Source organism: Zosterops lateralis (assembly GCF_965231275.1).
Source record: "Zosterops lateralis genome assembly, chromosome: 3".
Lineage (NCBI taxonomy): Eukaryota > Metazoa > Chordata > Aves > Passeriformes > Zosteropidae > Zosterops > Zosterops lateralis.
The window spans coordinates 20,151,796-20,172,486 of NC_139764.1; the positions used below are offsets into that span (position 1 = coordinate 20,151,796).

The 20,691-nt window shown below is 43.7% G+C and overlaps 1 protein-coding gene across 1 annotated transcript; it reads left to right on the forward strand.

Annotated features, from left to right (window-relative positions):
* Positions 1 to 3,204: 3,204 nt before the first annotated feature.
* Positions 3,205 to 12,267, forward strand: LOC310906750 (acrosin-like; the record flags this gene model as incomplete). The annotated part of the gene is made up of 6 exons (XM_083856206.1): positions 3,205 to 3,398; positions 3,710 to 3,975; positions 4,249 to 4,394; positions 4,861 to 5,071; positions 11,511 to 11,527; positions 12,256 to 12,267. The coding sequence occupies 6 exons, from the start codon at positions 3,205 to 3,207 to the stop codon at positions 12,265 to 12,267; spliced, it is 846 nt and encodes a 281-aa protein (XP_083712332.1).
* Between the last annotated feature and the right edge of the window lie 8,424 nt (positions 12,268 to 20,691).

Below are 20,691 nucleotides of genomic sequence, written 5' to 3' on the forward strand. Positions count from 1 at the left end.
CGGGCTGACACCTCAGGAGGGGGGACAGGCAGCACCCACGGGGGCACACGGCGTGGCTGCGGCGGTGGCGAGCACCTGCCCCCCCCGGCTCCCCGGCACTCACGGTGGGTGAGCCCGCTCTGACATTGGCTGGGGGGCTGCGGACACCTTCTAGTGACCAAACAGCCCCCCCTCCCACCTTTCCAGGGGGACCACGGAGGTGGCTCTCCACTGTTATATTACAATTAAAAATTATAAACATTTAAAATATTAATACACTTATTATACAATAACCAAGGGTTTTAACACTCTAAATTTTCAACATATATGTACTTAGGAGCCTTCTAATTTTCATTTTTTTCAGGGAAGTAATTCCTCCCTTGGTTCAATAGTCTCTAAATCCTACCCCCTCACCCTGTCCCCAAATGGAAACTAAACTTTGTTTATGAAAATGTATCTCAAAGAGCTGTTGCCAGCCTTGGTTCCCAAGAAGAACCAAGGTAGGATTTGGGACCTTTCACCCTCCATGGCTTGGAGCTTGAAATTTGTTTTTTCTTTCTGCTTAGGGAAAAGTACTGGGAAAACTAGCCACAGATACAAGAACAGGCTACAGAGCTACAAATATATGTGTAAAGAATACAGAGAATATATAAAAGAAAAAAGGCAGAAATCAATCTGGCATCACCAGGCAAATGGAGTCCTGTCTCATGGCACATGGCACTCTTCCCTTTGTATTAATCAAGATGGACTGGGCTAAGAACAACCACCCCACATCTGTACTGGCCCCTGCCACCCTGGCATAAGCTTCTTCAAATATTTGCTGAAGTAAATTTCAGGGGCTGCCTCCTCACTAAAGACACTGAGTCCAAGAATGACACTCGGGTTGGGGATGGTCACTACCCTGCCCAGTGGGAAACCAGCTTAGAGCTGCCCAGTCATCTTGGCACAACCTTATTGTGCTATCTTGGCAAAATTCTGCTGCCCACAAGAATTTCTCCCAGTTCTGTACAACCTTGGCCATGGACATGTCCTCACCTAAACCAGGGATTTTTCCCATCACATCAAACACCTCAAGGCAAGCGAAACCCGTTGGATCAGGGTCCCCTTGGCAGTGAGGTTGGGTGTTGGAAAGGTCCCAGTTCAACAGCTGCTCTTGCGAGCAGCAGCTCCCCCACAGACAGGAGAAAAGCAGTGCAGGACAGAATTCCAGGGTGGCAGAGGATTCATCTCACAGCAGCAGCAGCAAACCCAATAATTCCCCTCCAGCCCCAGGAGTGAGAGAGTGAGGAGCTGAGTCCAGCCCCTCACCCCCCAGCCAAAAACTCACAGTATCTCTACACTTCCCAAGAGAAGCTGCCTGCACAGAGACAGAAGCAAACTGCACCCTTCTCCCTCCTTGACTACATCTTTTGTCACTCTGAAGTATCTGTTGTTCTCATCTCTTGGGCAACAAATAGGAGGAAATTCCCTGAGAGAAAAAAAAAGTGGGAGTGTGGCATGGAAATCCCAAACTCCATTAAGTGTCCATTCCCCTGTCCTGTGCCACAGCTCCCTGTGCCCTCTGTCATGCAAAGGGTGCGCAGTCTCTGGTCCCAGGCTCCCACCAGCCAGAGCTCAGTCTGCAGCTGGCACTGCAGCTGCACACCCAGCTCCCTTCCTAAATGGATTCCTCAGCCACGGCCTGTCCCAGAGACTGCACAGCCTCATCCTGCAAGAAGAGGGGCCTAAAGACAGCAGCAGAGAGCCTTCTTACAAGGGCAGGTCCTGAAGGACAAGGGGCAATGGCTTTACAATGACAGAGGGTAGTTTAGGTAAGATTGAAGGAAGGAATTCTTGACTGTGAGCTTACAGAGATACTGGTATGGGTTTCCTAGAGCAGCTGTGGATGCCTGCCTTTCATGTAGGCAGAGTCAGCACAAAAGATACAGACACCAACTTCAGGAATAAATGTAATTTACTGTAATTCAAAACTGCAAAGAATGGGAAAAGGATAAGCTAAGCAATGCATCTAATCATTACTATAAAAGACTGCCTACAGTGATGGAGAAAGACACATCACAAGTTACCCTAATCCTTGACCATCATTCAGGTCTGTAAATTAAGTGGACTGGAGAACCACTCCCAGTAACTGAGAAATCCTGCAGGTGCCTTCCCCAACAGGCAATGAGGTTTCTGACTGCACTGTGAGAGGGCCCCATCTTTATACTGTTGGATAAACAAGCTACCAGAACTTCTAGTGCATGATCATCTGGTTTTGTTCTTCTCTTGGGATGCTCCCAGGGCCTTGGAGGGCTCCAGGAGGAACCAAGGGAGTTGTCCATGATCCTACACCCCAAAAGAAAGCCCGATGTGGCCTTGTCCCATCTCTAAATAGGGAAAGGCAAGTCCATGTTTTGCCAGTGAGTGGATATCGATAACATTTGGTTGGAAGTTTCATGCAGAGGCCAACTTTTGGTCAAGAGCTCTTGTTCCTGCCTCAGTCAGGGCCTGTTAATCAGGACTTAGTCCTTCACTGCCCCATCCCTCAAAGTGTTCAAGGACAGCTTCTGAGCCCAGCTGTGCACCCTGTGGACAGCTGTGTCAAGTGCAAGACATCCTTCCCTGCCTATGGTAGGGGGTTGGAGCTATGAGATCTTCAAGGTCCCTTCCAACCCAAACCATTCTATGCCTCCTTGATTCAATGCAGCTCTTCCTGCCATGGGCCCCCTTGACACGGGCCACAGTGCCCCAAACACGGAATCTGCCCTTCAGTGACATCAGCCCCAGGGCTGCTGCTGTGGGCACTGCGGCTGTGGCTGTGCTGCTGCACGGAGCCCTCAGTGCTGGCAGCTGACACGTGCCTCTGGCAGCCATGAATTGGCTCGGCCTCCTCATCCTGCTGACCGTGGCCGGGATGGCACTCGGGATATGGGAGAATTGTGGGTGGGTGGTCCCAGGCCCTGGGAGGGAGACACAGCAACAGTTGGGGCCTTCCCTGGAGGGGGCCCACCTGTCCCCCATGGCTGGGCCACAGCTTCCCACCCACCATGGGGAACCCTCACAGTTCCTTGGACAGAGATAAACCCCATGGGCTTCCCTGGCCTGCTGTGCGTGCATGCCCTTGTGGGGAGGGCAGAGGGCTGAACTTCAGGCTGAGCCACAGCAGGCCATGCAGCAGCATGGAAATGACTTTCTGCTTGCAGAGGGACGTGTGGCCTCCAAGCTGTGCCATCTGTCTACCGCCCCATGACTAATTCCTACAGCAGCGTGGTTTATGGCATGACACGCGTGGTTGGTGGCACAGGTGCCGAGCCAGGGTCCTGGCCCTGGATCGTCAGCATCCAGCACCCCTGGATACCATACCTGAGGCATATGTGTGGAGGGTCTCTCATCAGCACTAACTGGGTCCTCACAGCAGCCCACTGCTTTGACTACATCAAGTAAGGAGAAGCATAGAATGGGGACATCCCTGACACACCAGCAGGTGCCTTGCCACCACCACCACCTACTATTCCAATCTCCTTTCCTCTCAGGCAGCCCAGCTGCCACACTGCTCATGAGAAGCCTGGGATTGTGCCAAGGCTTCCTAGCAGCCTCCAGCTTGACATTCCCCCAGCCTAATGTGTGTGAGGGCACTGGCACCTGCTAGAACACTGCTCCCTCTCTGCCTTGCCAAGCAGAGGTGTGGCAACTGCTGGGCTGCTGTGGCACATGGCTCTGTACCTCTCAGCACTCTCCCCATGTCTTCTAGGAAAATCAGTATGGTGTACGTGGTGATTGGGGCCACCCACTTGAGTCAGCCAGGCCCTGGGGCACAAGTGCGTCATATCAAGCAGGTGCTGAGGCACCAGCACTACAATCCTGATGACTTGAGCTATGATATTGCCCTGATGGAATTGGACCATCCTGTCCAGTGCGGTCCCTACATCCAGCTGGCCTGTGTTCCCAATGCCACACTGAGCTTGTCAGAGCTGCAGAACTGCTGGGTGGCTGGCTGGGGTGCCACCACTGCAAGATGTGAGTTCCCAAGAACGACTCCTGAGCCATCTCAGCACACTGGGGAGAGGGTTTGGGCTTCTTCAGGGCAGAGGCCAAAGTAAGGCTGCAGGATGCACCCCTGTGCAGAGATGGGCCTGGCCTGCTCCCTAAAGGCAGGCAACAGGGACACAGTGCCCCAGTGCCTCTGCAGAGGAAAAGCCAAACCCTAGCGAAGGGGATCCTCAACAAGACAGCCTCTGGGTGAGAACTGGGAAGGAGCTGCTGGGCACTCATTCCTTTCTCTGCTCACAGCTCAAGATTCAAGTGATCACCTGCAGGAGGCCAAGGTCTACCTCATCGATCTCCAGCTCTGCAACAGCAGCTTCTGGTACTCAGGGAAAATCCACACCCACAACGTGTGTGCTGGTTATCCACAGGGTAACATTGATACCTGCCAGGTAGGAGCATGCGCCTCTCAGCCCCAGCAGCACCAGCAGCCCTGGCAGCACCACCCCAACACAGCCCAGGGCCCTGCTTTGCCCGGCCACTCAGTTGCCCTCCCAGCCCCAGCTCCCTCCAACTGCTGGGTGGGGCTTCCCACACACTCCCCATCCACTCCTGCTTGCCCAGTGTCCCCCTTGTGCCAGAAAGCCCAGAAAGCCCAGCTAGTGCTCTTGGCAGTGCAGAGATCCTGGTGCCAAATGTCCATCCTCTGCATATCCAGGAGCCTTGTGCAGAGAGGAGAGAGAGAGCCCTACCCTACAGGACCCCAAGACATTCACAGCCAAGCCTCTGGAGGCTCCAGCCCCTGAGCAGAGCCTTCCTCTGCCTGGAATGCAGCTCTGGCAGGGGCTGTGAGAGAGGAGGAGACAGCCTCAGTGCTGGCAGGGGCCACCAACCATAATCCTCTCTGCTCTATTTCAGGGTGACAGTGGTGGTCCTCTCATGTGCCAAGAGAAAAACAGTGGCCAGTGGTGGGTTGTCGGAATAACCAGCTGGGGAAGAGGCTGTGCCAGAGCAAGGCGGCCTGGCGTCTACATCTCCACTCAGTACTTCTATGACTGGATCCTTTTCCTGATGAACCTGAGCACTGATGAAAATTCCCCAATGGAAGTTCCTCCAACATCGCGGGCATGTAGTCATTTTCTGACCACTTCACACCTCTGGAGTCATTTTATTTCCATCTCACAACCCCCTCAGAAGCTATGGCCGGGACCAATCCCCTCTCTGAAAGCAACAACTTTGGGTGAAGTTAACTCCTGCCCATTTCCCATCAAGATTCTTGTGGAATTCTTTACTCGAGTGAAGGAACTTCTCCAGCTGATCTCTGGGCAAAACACATCTTGAGGAGCAGGACAGCCACAGTCCAGGGCACACTGCAGTGCACAGCAAGTGTTTCCTGCTGGGGCAGTGCCTGCTAATCCAAAGGCAGCCTCAGTGTCAAAACCCTGCTCTGTCCTGACCACACTCCTCTCCTGTGTGCAGGCAGACACTGAAGTTGACATACTTGAAGTAAAGTTGCTTGTGGTCACAGGGAACCATCATTTTGGTCCAATTTCAATTCCTTGGCAAGGCAAAGACTGCCATGCTCAGCACCTGCAGAATGAGCCTGAGGGCAGATCTGGCAGGCACAAACAGAGTGGCTCCAAAAGGCTCCAAAGTGCCTGGTCAGAGAGGAGAGTGCTCTGAGCCACCATGGGCTGGAGGAACCTGGTACACCAAGCCTAGGAAGGGGATAGGACAAAAGCAGACACCTTGGGGGCAGTGCTCAAATACCCATGGGCTGATGATTTAGGGCCTGGTGTCAGCCTGGCCTAAGGGAACAGATCCGGGAAAGTCCCAGTCATGGCAAGGGAAACTCCTGGCTCCTGACTGGAGTGGCAGTGCCCTAAGGCAGAGCCAGAGTTCACAGCCAGGAAAAGGGGGATTGATGTGCCAGGTGGTCACACTTCACAGAAAGTCAAAGGAAGAGCTGGGGGAGTTGTGGGGAGAGGAACCTGGCTGGAACAGTAGGAGAGCACACCAGGAATACCATGGAAGGCCAAGGTGAGTGGGCCAACAGCAGCTGCTACGCCAAGGCTGTTCACAGGCAGGGCCAACCTGGGAGCCATGGGGAAAAGCTTCTTATTTGGCTCCATATTGTCTTGGCTCCATATTTGGGAGGAAACAAGGGCAGAGACAGCGAAAGATGGGAGGAAGATGAGTGGTCTGTACAAGTCTGGCTAGTGGAGAGAAGGAGCAGCCAAAGATCCAGCTGCACGGACAGAAACTGCAGGTTGCTGTGCTGTCTGAGTGCTGCCCATAATCACCACAAGATGGGAAAGAAACTGTTTTGGCTTTAATTTCCCACAGCAGATGGCATGGACAATGGTTTGTGGTTTAAAGGAGCATCCTACTTTGTCTACAAAATTCAATTGCCCTATGCCACTGGCCTCCCTGGCATGAGGGTTCCACAAGAGTCCTCATTAATTTGAGCCCGGAACAGCAATAAAACTCACATGCAGTAAGGGCCTGGAGTCTGCCAGAGGGCATTTCTATAGCTGATGTGTACAGGACTGAGCTGTACCTGTGTTTCACTGCTCCTTCTGTAGGAGGATTGATGCAGGTTGAGTACTTCAGTGCTCACCTATTCCAGGTGTGACTGGATTGGCTCCTGACCCAATACATACATGCTTCCTACATGAGCCCTGTTCCAGAGAGATTCTGTTTTGGGAAGAATCTTGTGGGAAAAAAGGCTGCAGAGAGCAGGGTACCAGTGAAATTCCCCAGGGCCTGCACAATCTCATCCTGCAAGAAGAGAGGCCTAAAGAAAGCTGTAGGGAGCCTTCTTATGAGAGCAGATACTGATAGTACAAGGGCTAATGGCTTTACATTGACAGAGGGTAGCTTTAGATGAAATATTGGGAAGGAATTCTTGATTCCAGTGCTGAGGCACTGGCATGGGTTGCCTAGAGCAGCTGTGGATGCCCCATTCCTTGAAGAGTTCAATGACAGGTTTTGAACCAGGCTCTGAGTAACTGGGTCTAGTGCAAGGTTCCTGTCTATAGGAACAAGATGATCCTTAACTTCCCTTCCAATCCAAACTACCCTATGATTCTAAGATCTGTGGAGTACATTGAGCAAAACTCTGCCTTCTTCAGCAGCACTGATGATCTCCATCTGTCATTCTTTCATGTTAATTAGCATAAATGAGTGTGAATATGCTGTCATGTGCAGAGTTTCACATTTGGTCTTTGGTAATAAGTGAAAATTAAACCAGCAATTTAGTAGTAGTCACATCAGATACATCTACACCATAATGCCAAATTGATACAACAATCACCTTATCAAATGCATGCATTAGTGCCTTCTGAGTAATGTGGCTAGTACTCATGGGGAGAGAGCAAGTATTGTATACAAAATATAAATATATATCTAAAAATATAAAAATAGCTGTCACAAAGAATTCTCTCTAGGTGTATCTGTGACAGACTTAGCTGGCAAGGCACTGAATTCTTTATAGTGAGCTCCTACATGAGGAGGGGGCAGAGTAGGGGCAGGACCAGGAGCATGAGGATTCCTTACTGCTGTCACAGACAGTTCATGAGATTTAGTAAAGGTTGTATTTGAAGAACAGGGGATGGAAAAGTGCACCTGGTAGTTATCTTTTCCCATATATTGCAGTTCTTGCATAGAGAAAAAAAATAATTCTAAGCCTTTATTTTGGAGAAAAAACAACATACTGCAGAAATTCCTTCCATTTTGTACCTAGACTGGGTGTTCTGACTCACAGCAAAAGCAGGATAGGGGTGAAGATGGGATGGGCCAGACAGCATGTCTCATCTGGTCATTCTGGGTTGAATTAAGTCTGGATTTAAGCAACCTTTCCTCCTCTCTACATACGTAGGGCCACTGCAGGCATCTCCAGCTGAAATTAATCTGCAACAGCCTGTAAGGCTTAACAAAATTCTGGCTGTGCCTTGCTCCAAATTCATTCTTTGCAACTTGAGGTAATGTGGAAGGCATGAAGACTAGTGTCTCAATCTGACTATTCTTGAGATTTTCACAAAGCCCTCTGGAGTGTCTACTATCCTGGCCTTCAGTTACAAGAGGGTTATTTTAACCCAATCCCTAGATAACCTGAATCCTAAAGTGATCTTAGAGGTTTATGTTTTTGAAGTAATAAGATTTTTAAGATAACCTGGATCTTTTAAAATTATTGAATATTTGCTGTTAATGCTGTTCCCAAAGAGCCCTATCATTTGCATTTCATGATTTTCACCCAAGGATGTGATGTAAACAGAGTTTTAACAGAGAGACAAGGTACATTCCCACATACACATACTTTTAGAGGATAGTAAAAGCCCACAACATTTTGTTTTCTACAGTGTCCTCTGCATTTTTTGAAGTCTGTCTGGAGAAAGATCTGTTCCATAAATCACGCATATACATCTTGAAAGTGCCAGACCTCCCAGTTTGAGATTGCAACACTTAGTCCCCTAAATTCTGTGTAATAAAGCTACCCACATTCCTCCATGGTACATTTCAGGCCTGTGTGAAGTCGTGAGTGTTGGGATTTGAGTAATTGTAAACTGTGCCTAATGCTTAATAAAGGAATGGTTTAGATCACCCATACACGCATCCAGAACATACCAGAGCTGTGCATACTTGGTTCCTATCACGTGCTGAGACAGGATTTTTTTATTTGAAAAGCCATTTCTGGTAATGAAAGCAAACACTGCCCTTCTGACATTTCTGCCAGTGTGTAGCAGAAGGACGTGCAGCACTAAAGCCCAGAGGGAGACAACCTGTCTTGCTCCTGTTTTTTCTCACTTTGGTGGATCAGAGTTCTAGGCTGGCATCCCTCCCTGCCTTTATCCCTGCAGACAGAGGGGAGCTGTTGCTAAGCAGCTGTGGACCATGCACTACAGCCTGGTTTGAAAATGAAGAATTAACTAGATTAGTTTTGATGAAGACAAAGTACAGCTGAAGAACAGGCAGGAGAAAGGAAAAAAAAAAAAAAGTAAAATAAGAAGCACCTCTGATTTGCACTAGAGAACAGAGGGTGTCCAAACAGAAGAGGGAATTTTGGAAACAAAGAGGCAATGATGTATGTGGCCTAAATGAAAGAAATACGTAGAGAATGAGGTGTTCTTCAGGGCAAGTGCTGTCTCTATGCTTATATGTCACCTAACACTGCAAAGCACCAATTCAGGGGTCTTCAAGGACAATAACATAATAGAACCAAAGGAACAAAAAGTGCTGCCACAAACCTGTCACCTCAATCTCTCACTGGTCCTGACTTAAACACAGCCTCACAATCACCTTTAGTGGGAGATAAAGAACATAAAAGCAAAAGGGCTGGAAATTAATAGTTCGATTTTTTGTGCTGGGAAATTTTTACCTCCATTGACTCTTTTAGCCATGTTGGTTTGAGTGACATCAAGGTTGCAGCCACTTCAGGTGACTGTGTAGTGACTGAGGACTCAGCATACATTTTTTGTTACCTTAACAATGTCACTCAGCATTCATGCATAGCTCATAGAGAATTTTTCTTCCAATAAGACTAATTAAGCATGGCCAAATCTCATTCTTTTGTATTGCCTGAATTCCCAGGCCTGAGAATCTGAGTCCTAGCATTCCATGAAAAAGCATGTTGGCTCTTTGGCTTGATATCTTCCATTATTATTCTAGAGATATGAAGGCCTAGCAAAAACTATACAAGTTTTTCTGACCATATTAATGTTTTGCCCTTAATTCATTGCAATAGTATTTATTCCCACCTAAGTTCACTTTCCATGAATATTTCAGAAACATGTTTCACATGCTGAAGTAGCCTCAGGAAATGAAAGCATGCAAATATTGAAGAACATTGTTGAAAAACCCCCTGTACTATAAATGTGATTCTACTGGTTACAGCCCCACCAGTCATGCAGCATATGTGTACCCCACTGAACTTTTGGGCTAGTTATGAAAAATCAATAGAGATGAGAATTCAAATATTGTATATTTAGACTGGAAAATTTACAGGCCAAGAACTGTTTGTTGCAATTAAAACACAAGTGAATTTGAACAAACTTATCACTGTCTCCTGGTGTTCAGAGCACTGAAACAAAAGCTGAGAGAAATAAGTAAGTGTGATTGCTTTGCACCAGTGCAGCTTTGCTTATAGTGGGTATCAGTCAATCATTTGTTCTGTTTCTTCCCTGCTTTTAGAGGTCTACAATAGAGTTCTAGAAATCTTATTTCATAAATATATCTTCAGACAACTCTCAAATACTACCTAGAGTGTTTATATATTTTGCATATTTAAGTAATGAAATATATATAAATCTCATAGGCTTATTCAGTGACAGAGTCCAACTGGGTGGATTTCTTACATAATTCATATCTCTGAAATAATTCCTGAAAAAATAAGTGGTTGTTTCAATAAATACAGATTTTCAGCATGTAAGCTAGATCTCTCTAGAGAGATGTTTAAAATTTAGAGACCTCTGTTTTGGTTTTGGTTAGAAATGCAGCTGACATATCCATGGATCTGGTATCATTCCTGCTTTGCTACCATGCTATCGATCAAGCAAAACAATACTTATTTTCTGTATTTGAAGTTCATCTTTTCAAATTCTTTATTCATTTCAGTAAGACTTTGATGTCACTGATCTGAGTGAAATATCAGGGAGAGTTATAGAAAAGAAAGGATGCCTGATCTTCATGATCCTTAATGAGAGAAAACCTGAATGTCAGCAGAGCAAATCTGCCATCTCAGAGAATGAGTTCAGACTGCCATCTGGGGGATTAGGGATGAGAAATTCAGCATGTGTAATGGATTTAATGGGATACCTTCCAGTAGTCAGAACATCCCCTGCAAAAATCTTATCCAGTTACATTTTTACTTAGTTGTTCAGTTCACAAATTATTTGCAAACCTGGCCTAATTTCTGATACTTGCAGGACTGTTTGTATGAATAATTTTTGATGTAGAATTTTTTCTCTAACGTCTCTTCAATATGTTTCTGACTTGACATGAGAGTTTTTGCTCAACTTTGATTGGGTGGTTTTTTTTTTTTCCCTTGGTTTCTTTTTAAAGATGAAAGTAAAGTATGCTGAATGGTAAAGAGTGGATATCATAGTTAATATGGTCATATAGGTCATATCACCTGTCCATGATGGTCACCAGAAAAAAAGAGGACCAGTCTCTACCCAATCTCTACCCAGGCATTCATAAGAAGTCAGGGAAATGCTTCCCTAAAGTTTGTGTGTACATTATTGGCTTTGTGCAACAGTTTTATGAACAATGTAGCAAAAAACCTCTAATGTAACAGCTGGCTAGAGAGAGAATTGCCACCCACAAAGGCTTGTAGGGAAATCTATGCTGGAGTGCAAAGCAGCAAGGGGGACAGAGCTGCCAAACCACAGGGGTGTGCAAGACAGCTTGACATGGCCAGTTTTCTGTGATCATGATAAAAATGGAATTCCCCATCAACTATCAGCCTAAAAGGTGACTCTAGTTAAAGACCTGGAAGAGCTGAATATAGTTAATTTCTGCAGTAACTTTCACGTGAACTGAACAGTACATGAAAATACTTGTGATTGCAGATCCACTCTACACAGAGGTAAGTAGAGGTGACAGAGTAAGAAGCAGATCCTGTACAAATCCTTTTATATAGTGCCTTTTCATATTCTTGTCTGAAATAAATGTTTAACAATCATTAGACAATTTTTTTTTACACACACAGAGAAATCCCCATTTCATCTGTGCCAGAGAAAATTGCACAGCCAGGCACTATGTTTTGTTTTTGTCCATAGCTTAAGAACAGACGACCTCAGCACAGCACCTCAGCAGGGCACCTCAGTGATTTTTTGAGAACCACAAAATTTGTTCACAAACCACGCTGCCCTTTCCAGCGGAGGAAAGTGGTATTACCTGAAACCTTTGTACAAAACTGCAGCTTATGAACTACTATTCTTTCCTTGGCAGATTCAATTTATTATTTCACACATTCAGGGGTAGGAAAAGGGAGGAGATCACAAGTAAAACTAAGAGAAGTAAATCCTAGAGATATACACAGATACACAAGGTTGTCTGTGATTCGTCTTTCATGTTTCTGCATCAATCTCTAAATTATTTCCTTTTTTTCATATGAGGAAAAACCCCAAAGAAGGAAACAACTGATTTTCTCCCGCTCAGAAGGTTGGTTTTTTTGTTTTGTTTTGTTGTTTTTTTTTTTTTTTTTTGTTTTTTTTTTTTGTTTTGTTTTGTTTTGTTTTGTTTTTTTTTTTTTTTTTTTTTTTTTTTTTTTTTTGTTTTTTGTTTTTGTTTTTGTTTTTGTTTTTCTAACAGTTATTCAGGTAGCAAGAGGCTTATCCACACATGCAGAGAAAGTTAGAAATCTGAAGCTCCTGGAAAATCATGAAAGGATTTCATGGAAGGAAATGAAATATCAAAAAATGAAATGAAAGGGAAGGATTAATAATTAGATGAAATATTGAGATTTCATTTCCTTTCATGAAATGATAGATATTTTAGAAAGGAAAAGGTTTTCCTAGTCCTCTTGGCTCTTTAACCCACAGCAGTGATTGTTCATGGCCAGAGCAGAAATGCAATTGGCACTACCTATTATTTTAAATACTGTGGAGGTGGTCAGTGTGACCGGACTTGCAAATTGGATTAAACCTTCAGGCATAGTATTTCTGCTGAAGTGCTTTCTCTATCACCTTCCCACCTAACCAAAGTAATGAATCTTACCAAAATCAGAGTGCCATTTATTAAGGTGTACCTAAAGATTTGGGAATATGTTTTTTCTCAAATTCAAAGCAAATAGTAATTTGTCTTCTAAATCCCCAATTATAATATATCAGTTAAGATATTACTCATCTGTTAATTTCTGCATGATTTTACTAACTTTTCTTATTTCTATGTGTAACTCCAGAGAAGCAGAGAGACCAGAGTCGTTCTCTCATTGTTAGAAGACACAAGGAAAGGGAACATCCATAAATGCCTTAGACACAATGCACTGCATGCACAAAGCAAGCAGCTGTATAATGCTGAGCTAGATGACATGGTTAGGGGTCCAGATCTCAGCTATCACTATGAAAATGGTATGACTTGTATCTCCTGAGAGGAATAAACAATGTCTAGATAAAGGAGGAGGACAGAGCAGCTGCTAGCTTTAAGCTCTATGTAATTTATTTACCTTCAGAGTGCCATGGGCTCATTAGGTTGGCCAGTGTCACAGTCACCAAGTGTGCCAGTGGGCTAACAGTTAATCCCATTAGCATTAGCTGCTTACTTTCTAAAACTGGAACCCAAATACTGGATGACAGTCTTGCTCAGCTTCATTATTTTAGCTAGACTTCTCCTTCAGATCTGAAAAACTACACAGCATGAAAATAGATTCTCAAAAGAAATTAGGTTGGCAGGGAAAGAGTTTCTCTTCACCCGTTGAAACTGCCCGCACAGAACAGTGTGTTTACCATGCAGAACGAGAGTGCAATTACAGTACTTACATAAATGGCTTTCTAAATTGGCATTTTAAACAAATATTTCAAGAGGATCCTGCTTGAATACACCTATTATACTAATTTCAAACCATAAAAAAATATTAACCCCCTTTTTATGGTACTGTACTTGTATAGGTTTCAGGAAGAAAATTTGGTTTCCTGTGTTTCTCTTTATGCTCTCACCCTTTCAAGAGTCAATCAGAGTATTACAATCATAAAGTGGAAGCAAATTTAGTAGCTAATACAGCCACCTCTTCATAAGCTCATCTCAGAAATGGTGTAAGTTCTTTTTATACATCATCCACACCATTCTAGGGAGAAGATATCCTGAGTTCTGTAGCACAGACATTAGCCTTACTACCTTAGCCTCTACACTGTTTTTCACAAGTTCAGGAAGATAATATGCCTTTGAATTTCAGTTTGGAGGTTTTGGGGTTTTTTTGTATCAAGTGCATTTGCAACTCACTCAGTAGCAGTCAGACTTTGTGTGCAGGAGGCAGAACTACTGAGGGAGGGGATACAAAAAACCAACTCAAAAGGCCTTTTGTTCCCTGGCATGGCTGGTTTTGGTTTAAAACATGGTGTTGGGGAGAAGACTCCAAGCCGTGCATCTACAGATAGTCCTTATATGTTCCTGAGGGCTGATTAAAACCAGAGGAGTGTGTGTGGCAGGGGAAAGCCATGTACAGGTTGTCACTAAAGCTGTAGCAAAACAGAAGCAGCACACACTTCTGCGAGTACAGGAGACAGGACGGGGTGCAGCTTGGAGCAGGAGCTGTGAATTCCAGTGTTTTCCAGTTCCTGTATTTTCCAGTTCACTAGCAAAACCAGTTTGTGATTCCTATATTTTGCTGTTAGAGGGCAGCAGATATCCGAAGTTAGATCTGTGGACAGTATGACCTAGTTCTGCCAGGGCTCTGTGGCATCTGCCATGGCCAAGAGATGTTGCCAACACTCCTTTCAATCTCTGGGTCTGGCCAGCTCGGAATGTTCAAAGTTTTCATGTTTCAGGTTAATATTTTCCATGTCCTGTCTTTCTCAGCTCAGGCTTTTGTCAGAATTTGAACAGTTTTTCAACCATCCTCGGGATGGCAATTAATCTAAAATTGATCACTCTATGAAATATCAGCAATAGTCCTACAAACATGTCCTCAAATCACATGATGTTTCTAACATTTGGAAGTGACATATTTAGAAAAATATAGTGCTGGACTCTAGACCTGTTTTAAGTTTTGGAAACATACCGAATAATCATAGAATCACAGAATCCCTAGAGTTGGAAGGGACTTCTGGAGATCATCCAGTCCAACCCCCCTGTCAAGGCAGAGGGGCAATGCATCTGGAGCAGGTAACAAAGGAATGTGTCCAGGTGGGGTCTGAATGTCCCCAGAGAGGGACACTCCACAATCCCCTCAGGCAGCCTGTTCCAGTGCTCTGCCACTATCAATGTAAAGAAGTTCTTCCTCATGCTTAGGTAGAACTTTTTGTGCTTTTGTTTATGGCCACTGCTCCTTGTCCTGTTGCCACTGAATTCTGTGATAAAATTCTGATAAAACTACTTAAGCTTACTGAATATGTGCTTTTAAAACTTGCAGGTATTCCATCAATACTGTGTTTTTACTCTCTTTACCAGGATACCTCCATGACCTTCTCCTCCTTCAGCTCTCGTCATACATCTGTTACCTTAGGAGTGGGGGGAAAGCAAGAAAACAATCAAAAAATTGGCTTAAGTTTCTGGAAGCCTTTTAAATTTTCAACTCTTTCAATGGTGGAAATAGAACAGCTAATTAAAATATTAATCAAACCTAGATATCCTGATATCCTGACCTAGGATCCTGTGGCAGCTAAGTCCTGCAGATTCAGTTCTACAGTATGGGAAATTTTTTTTTTCTTTTTTTTTTTTTTTTCTTTTTTTTTTTTTTTTTTTTCTTTTTTTTTTCCATTTAACTACAGCGATTTCCAAAGGAAAATTGTCTGTATGCTTAACTCCGATACCTATAAATATCACTCTAGAAAAAAGGCATTTAATTGGTTCCTCTGGATTTTTAGTATAAGCAGCAGAAAGTTCAGACCCAAGTTGTCAAAATAGAAACTGTCTGGGAAAGTGTAAGCTCTCCCTTTAAAGATGGCATGCAGAAAAAAGGGAACAGCTTAATTGTTTACTGACTGCTTGAACTCAGCAACCCAAGAAATCTAATAAATGAATCCAGTAGTCACTGCTGTCATTCCACACCAGCATCATGGGGCAAAGGTGCTTTCAAAAATTATGCAGGCACCAGCATCAAGATCAATCTGTGTTTATTTGTTATTACTTTACCTAAATCAGCAAACATAAGATACCTGGAAGTGCCACAATTAAGATCATAGCCAAGAACTGCAAGCACATTTCTCCCCATATCTCACAACTGATCCTCTGCCAACCAACTTTTATGTGTGAGATAAGAAAGATTCTACAGAAATCAAGTCATCCCAAGTACATTCCTGCCGTATTCTCCATCTGTCCTGTACATCTTTGGAGAAAGCAGAACATCATTGTATAGGCCATATTGCAATGCACACGTGTAAAGGAGAATGGAAGCTGTGTACAGAACTTTAATTTTGACATTTCTGAATCCAGCTGTTTAAATTTTAAACTGCTCGAATTTCACATTGTTTTAAAAAACACATCACCTTGTTGAACCTGCATTGACCCAAAACCTCACAGGTCCTGATTCCTTTTCAATAGACTTCAGAAATTCCCACTGATTTTAGGAGAAGCAGGACCAAGCCTGCATGAAAATAACAGAGTGCCTTGGCCTGCTTCTCAAAGCTGGTGGGGAAGTCACAGCCCTCATAGATTCTCCTCTGGCCACAGCAGTACTTTGATGGCAAGGGCAGCAGCATCTACCCTGTCTCTTAAAAAATGGAAGGAGTCACTGGTATCGCAGCCAAAATCATGCATATAAAAACCACAGAAGTTTTATTCCTTTTGGCTTCTTGTCCTCTAGAAAGTCTCACTGAACAGCTTACAGTGAGAGTTTAAATAAGTCTGAGTTGTATTAAAAACTCAAGGGATTTGTTATTGCACAATAATTTCCTAGTGGTAAACACTCAACATAAAATAGCAGAAAAGACAAGCTCTAACTCGCTATTTTAATAAATTATTTTTTTAATTATTCCAGACAGTGAAGATAAAAGCCCTTTTAGCAGTGCAGAGGTTTAAAAGTTTAGGTCTCATTAAAATTTTGAAAGACATGTGCATAAATAAATCTAATTAAGTTGACTGATGAAATAAGATGTCTTGCTTCAGTGTAGTTTCTATAGAAATTCCAGTTTTCAGCTAAAGAACATTTCCCTTCAGAAGGACTTCACCTACCCCCCCCCACCCCCATAACTCATTGCTGAATTTATTTAAATAAATAAATTAGTACCTCTTGTGAGATATTGGGCATCTTGCTGATGGAAAATTTATATAAAAGGAATGCTGTTGGACTATTTTTCCTTGTTTTTGTGGAAGAGGAAGAAAATTCAGCAATGAATTGATAGAATACTTTGCTTTATGCAGGCCATGCTTTTAATTTGGAGAAAGCAGATGCAAACCCTTTGAAAATCTGTGCCCAGCACCATTAGTTAAGCAAAGCAACTATGGCAAAGGAGTAATCCATTGTAATACAGGTGGGTATCTGATAACCTCATGTGGGTATTTGATAACCTCATGTGGGCACTTGCAACTCGAGGCCATGGGGAGTAGTTCCAGCACCTCAGCTGATTTTGCTGTGCTCCACAGGTTATTCCAACTCATGGGCTTTCACACAAAGGAGAGAGTTTCTGCTGATCTGCACAGCCAGGCCAACGTAAAAGAACTAAGATAAGGTAATGAATGCCTTCATTATTCCATGTTTAGCCCTTTAAGTTCAGAATCTTACCTCATCTGATTTTGGGGTATTTTTGTTTGTTTTACTAATGCAAGCACTGCCCAGAAGTTCGGCATCATCATTAAACATTCAATAGAAATGTGTGTGTTCAAGAGTCATTTCTTCTTTCTTCTCTTTCCTGGTGAATCTATTTTGAAACAGGTATTGTTTCTTCCTGTCATTTTGCACTTCATGGATTGTTATTGCTTTGGAGGAATTATTCAGAAGCTTTCTGCTATACAAATAATTTGTGATCTGCCTAAAAAAAGAAACCTACAGTTACCTCGTTTTGGACTGCTTCTCTTGGAAATCCTGCACAAACATATCAGCCTGATTATACATACTGAATATAAATGTTTCCTTATAAAGAAAGAAAATTAAGAAAGAAGAGGTGCATCACCCAACTCACAAAGCCAATATTTAATAAAATCCTGTCACAAAGGATGTTACTGAAGTGTAGTCAGCAGAGAGGATTGTGCCTTGAGAAATTTTTCATCAGTACCATAACTGGGGGCCTTTCTTACAGGCTCAGCCTAAATAAAGGTTAGGTTTGGGGTTGAGAGAAAGAGAGAGCCTGGAGAGTTGCAGCTCCAGTGGGGCTAGAAATGAGCACCCAAAGGGAAGTGTGGGCCATGGAGACACCTGGGTTGTAAAAGCCTTTTTCCTGGGTAATGACTAGTTGCCATTACCATTGCCATGTGTGGAAGGATAATCCTCAGATTATGGTTATTTTTAGGGGTAGGATTCAGGTTTGGGTTGAGTGTAAGCCTAGAGCTGCAGTTGGAGTGAGTCTGCAAAGGGGCTGCCAAAGGAAAGCATGATCTGTAAAGAGAATGGGCCATGAGAAGTTTTCTAGTGGGAAAAGTAATATGGGGTGAACATTGGCCAGGACAGTGAAATTATCTGCTCTCCTGTGGAATGAAGGTAATGCTCAGGCTCTGTGAATTGTAATTTAGTGCTGTCCTCATTCATTTCCTGACATTTTTGCACATGGTTAATAGGACAGCCTATTTAAACTGAATATGATATAGTTAAATATGCAAACATCTGAAGAGCCAGGCCCCTGTATCAGTTTTATTCTAACCAGTTAAAGGAATTATTTATTACTTCACTAAGTATGTTACTTTTTTCTTAAGCATTTCTGCCTGACCTGGTAATTTAAGAACTCATTCCTTTTTCCCAGCCTCCTATTTTTCAAGTCCTTTCCTAATCCACTTCTTTTTTTCCTGATGCACAGGTATTACACCAAGGTCAGTGACAGCAACAGCTGAGCTGTATTTTTGGTACACATATAGTGTTATTAAAGAAGTTAGTTCATGACTGCAGAAACAATTAATAGCAGGAGTAATTTGTTTCATCTGCAAGCAGAAAAGAAAATGTCAATGTGCTGACTGGTTTGGTGTTTTTGGGGCCTTCTTTGGTTGGTTGGTTTATTTTGGCTTTTTTTAAACTGAAAGAACTGGAAAGGAAAGGAAAAGGAAAAAAGAGGCTTCTTTGGACCAGTTTCTCTATAGAGTCTGAGCCTGTCTTGGAATAATTCTATAGAAGGTTCACTGAGACCAGCCTGCAGATGGGGAATTAACAGTGATGCTTTCTCAAATAAAAGCTTTGACTTGCAATACAGATACAAATACCCTTGGATTTTCATAGTGTACAGAGCTGCACCCAGATGTGAGTATCACTGCTGGTACTTACCTCCTGTGGAAATGAAGCTTAAATCTGAATAGAGTAGATAGAAACAATTTGCTTTAATGCTTTTTAGACAGTGAACACACAAACAAAAGCTTTGGAGATGTGCAGGTGCCTGTGGGCATTTGTATAATGCAGCAGACCTTCAGGAAGCAGAATCATGCAAAACAGCATGGGCACTTCATTTTCAGAATGATAGGAATAAAAGAATAATAGTAAATAAAGAAAAATATTAAATAAACAGAAAAGAGAGAAACCTCCATTGCTCTGTGGTTGATCTTCCTCCAGAGGACCCCTTACTCCATGCAATCTAAGCTGTTGCAAGCATGGGGGAGCTGCAGCAGACATAGGGATGATTCTTCCCCAGGCAAAACTTTCTGTGAGGTGCTTTAGGCTTGGTTGTGCATCACAGATACGAAGGCCTGGAACATCCAATGGCTCTTGGGGTATGCAGGAGCACATGGATTCAGGAGCAGGAGTGGGTCCTGACCCGGGCTGCTCCCTGGCCTGGCTGCCCTCTCCAGAGTTGTCCACCTACACCTCTCACCACAAAATGTGCTCAAGTAATTTCTGAAAAATGGATGCAATGAGGATAAAAGAGCAGTTCATCATGACTTTTAGAAGGTATTTTTATTGTTTGGATACCCTGGCCTAGCTGAATGTAGAAATATAATTTGAGCGGACAGCCAAAATACCCACTAATTAACTTTAACTTCCTCCAGTGTCACCCTAGGAGCAGGCTGTAGCTGGAAATAATTAGTTACAGGAGACCTCTAAAAGTTTACTGTTTCATTTTGTAACTACTTTGTCCTAGGTGACTACAGTTTGGAGCCAAGGGAATGAACCTGTTTGCACTTTGCTGCTAACCCTGGCCTGCCAGGAAGAGCCTTCCACCACTGCAGATGGGAGGAATGTGACTCAAATATCAAGTCATTGCACCAGATTACAATGAAACACTGAGTTTTACAGACCACCAGCAGAATAAAAGCCTGCACCACACAAATGTAAACCAATAGATGAAGCACATTCCCTCAACCCAGGGAGCAGGCTGAACCCCTGCAAGCAAAGGCTGGAAAACACTTTTCATCTGGAGTCAGAAAAGGAACAGAAACAGCAAGGCTCTTTTGCCTCAGTACAAGGCTGTTCCAGGTATTACCCCATAATCCCTCCAGAAATCAAGGACAGTTTTACTTATGATCCTTAGAGGTGGCAGGCTGGACTTCTATTTTCACAAGGGGAAGATTAAAAGATTCAATGCAGGTGTACTAAGATCATACAGCTGCACTTATTCCCCTTCCCAGCGAGACAGGAGCTTCCCCAACACGACCCACTGCCAGCTCCTACAGAGGAGATTTCCTTTCTCTGTTTCTTTTGGTGGATGAATAAAAGGGAGGAAAAGAAACCCAGTGCAAATAGACTAACTTAGGGAAATCAGAGGTGTCCTGGCCAAGCGGGGAAGTAAACTTGCACCAGTATTCCAGTTGAGAGCAATGTCTTCCTTTGGAATCCAGAACATGTCTTTTGAACTAACTGCACTTTTCCTATGATTTGGGGTTTTTAATTGCTCCAAATGTCTAGTCCTGCATGTTCTCCACACAGTCATGTAGCCCATGTCCCAGCTACCTGCAAAGACTGCAAACATAGGAGTTTTCTAGAGCCCTCAATGCCTCCCATGCCTCTTAACAATCGAGCTG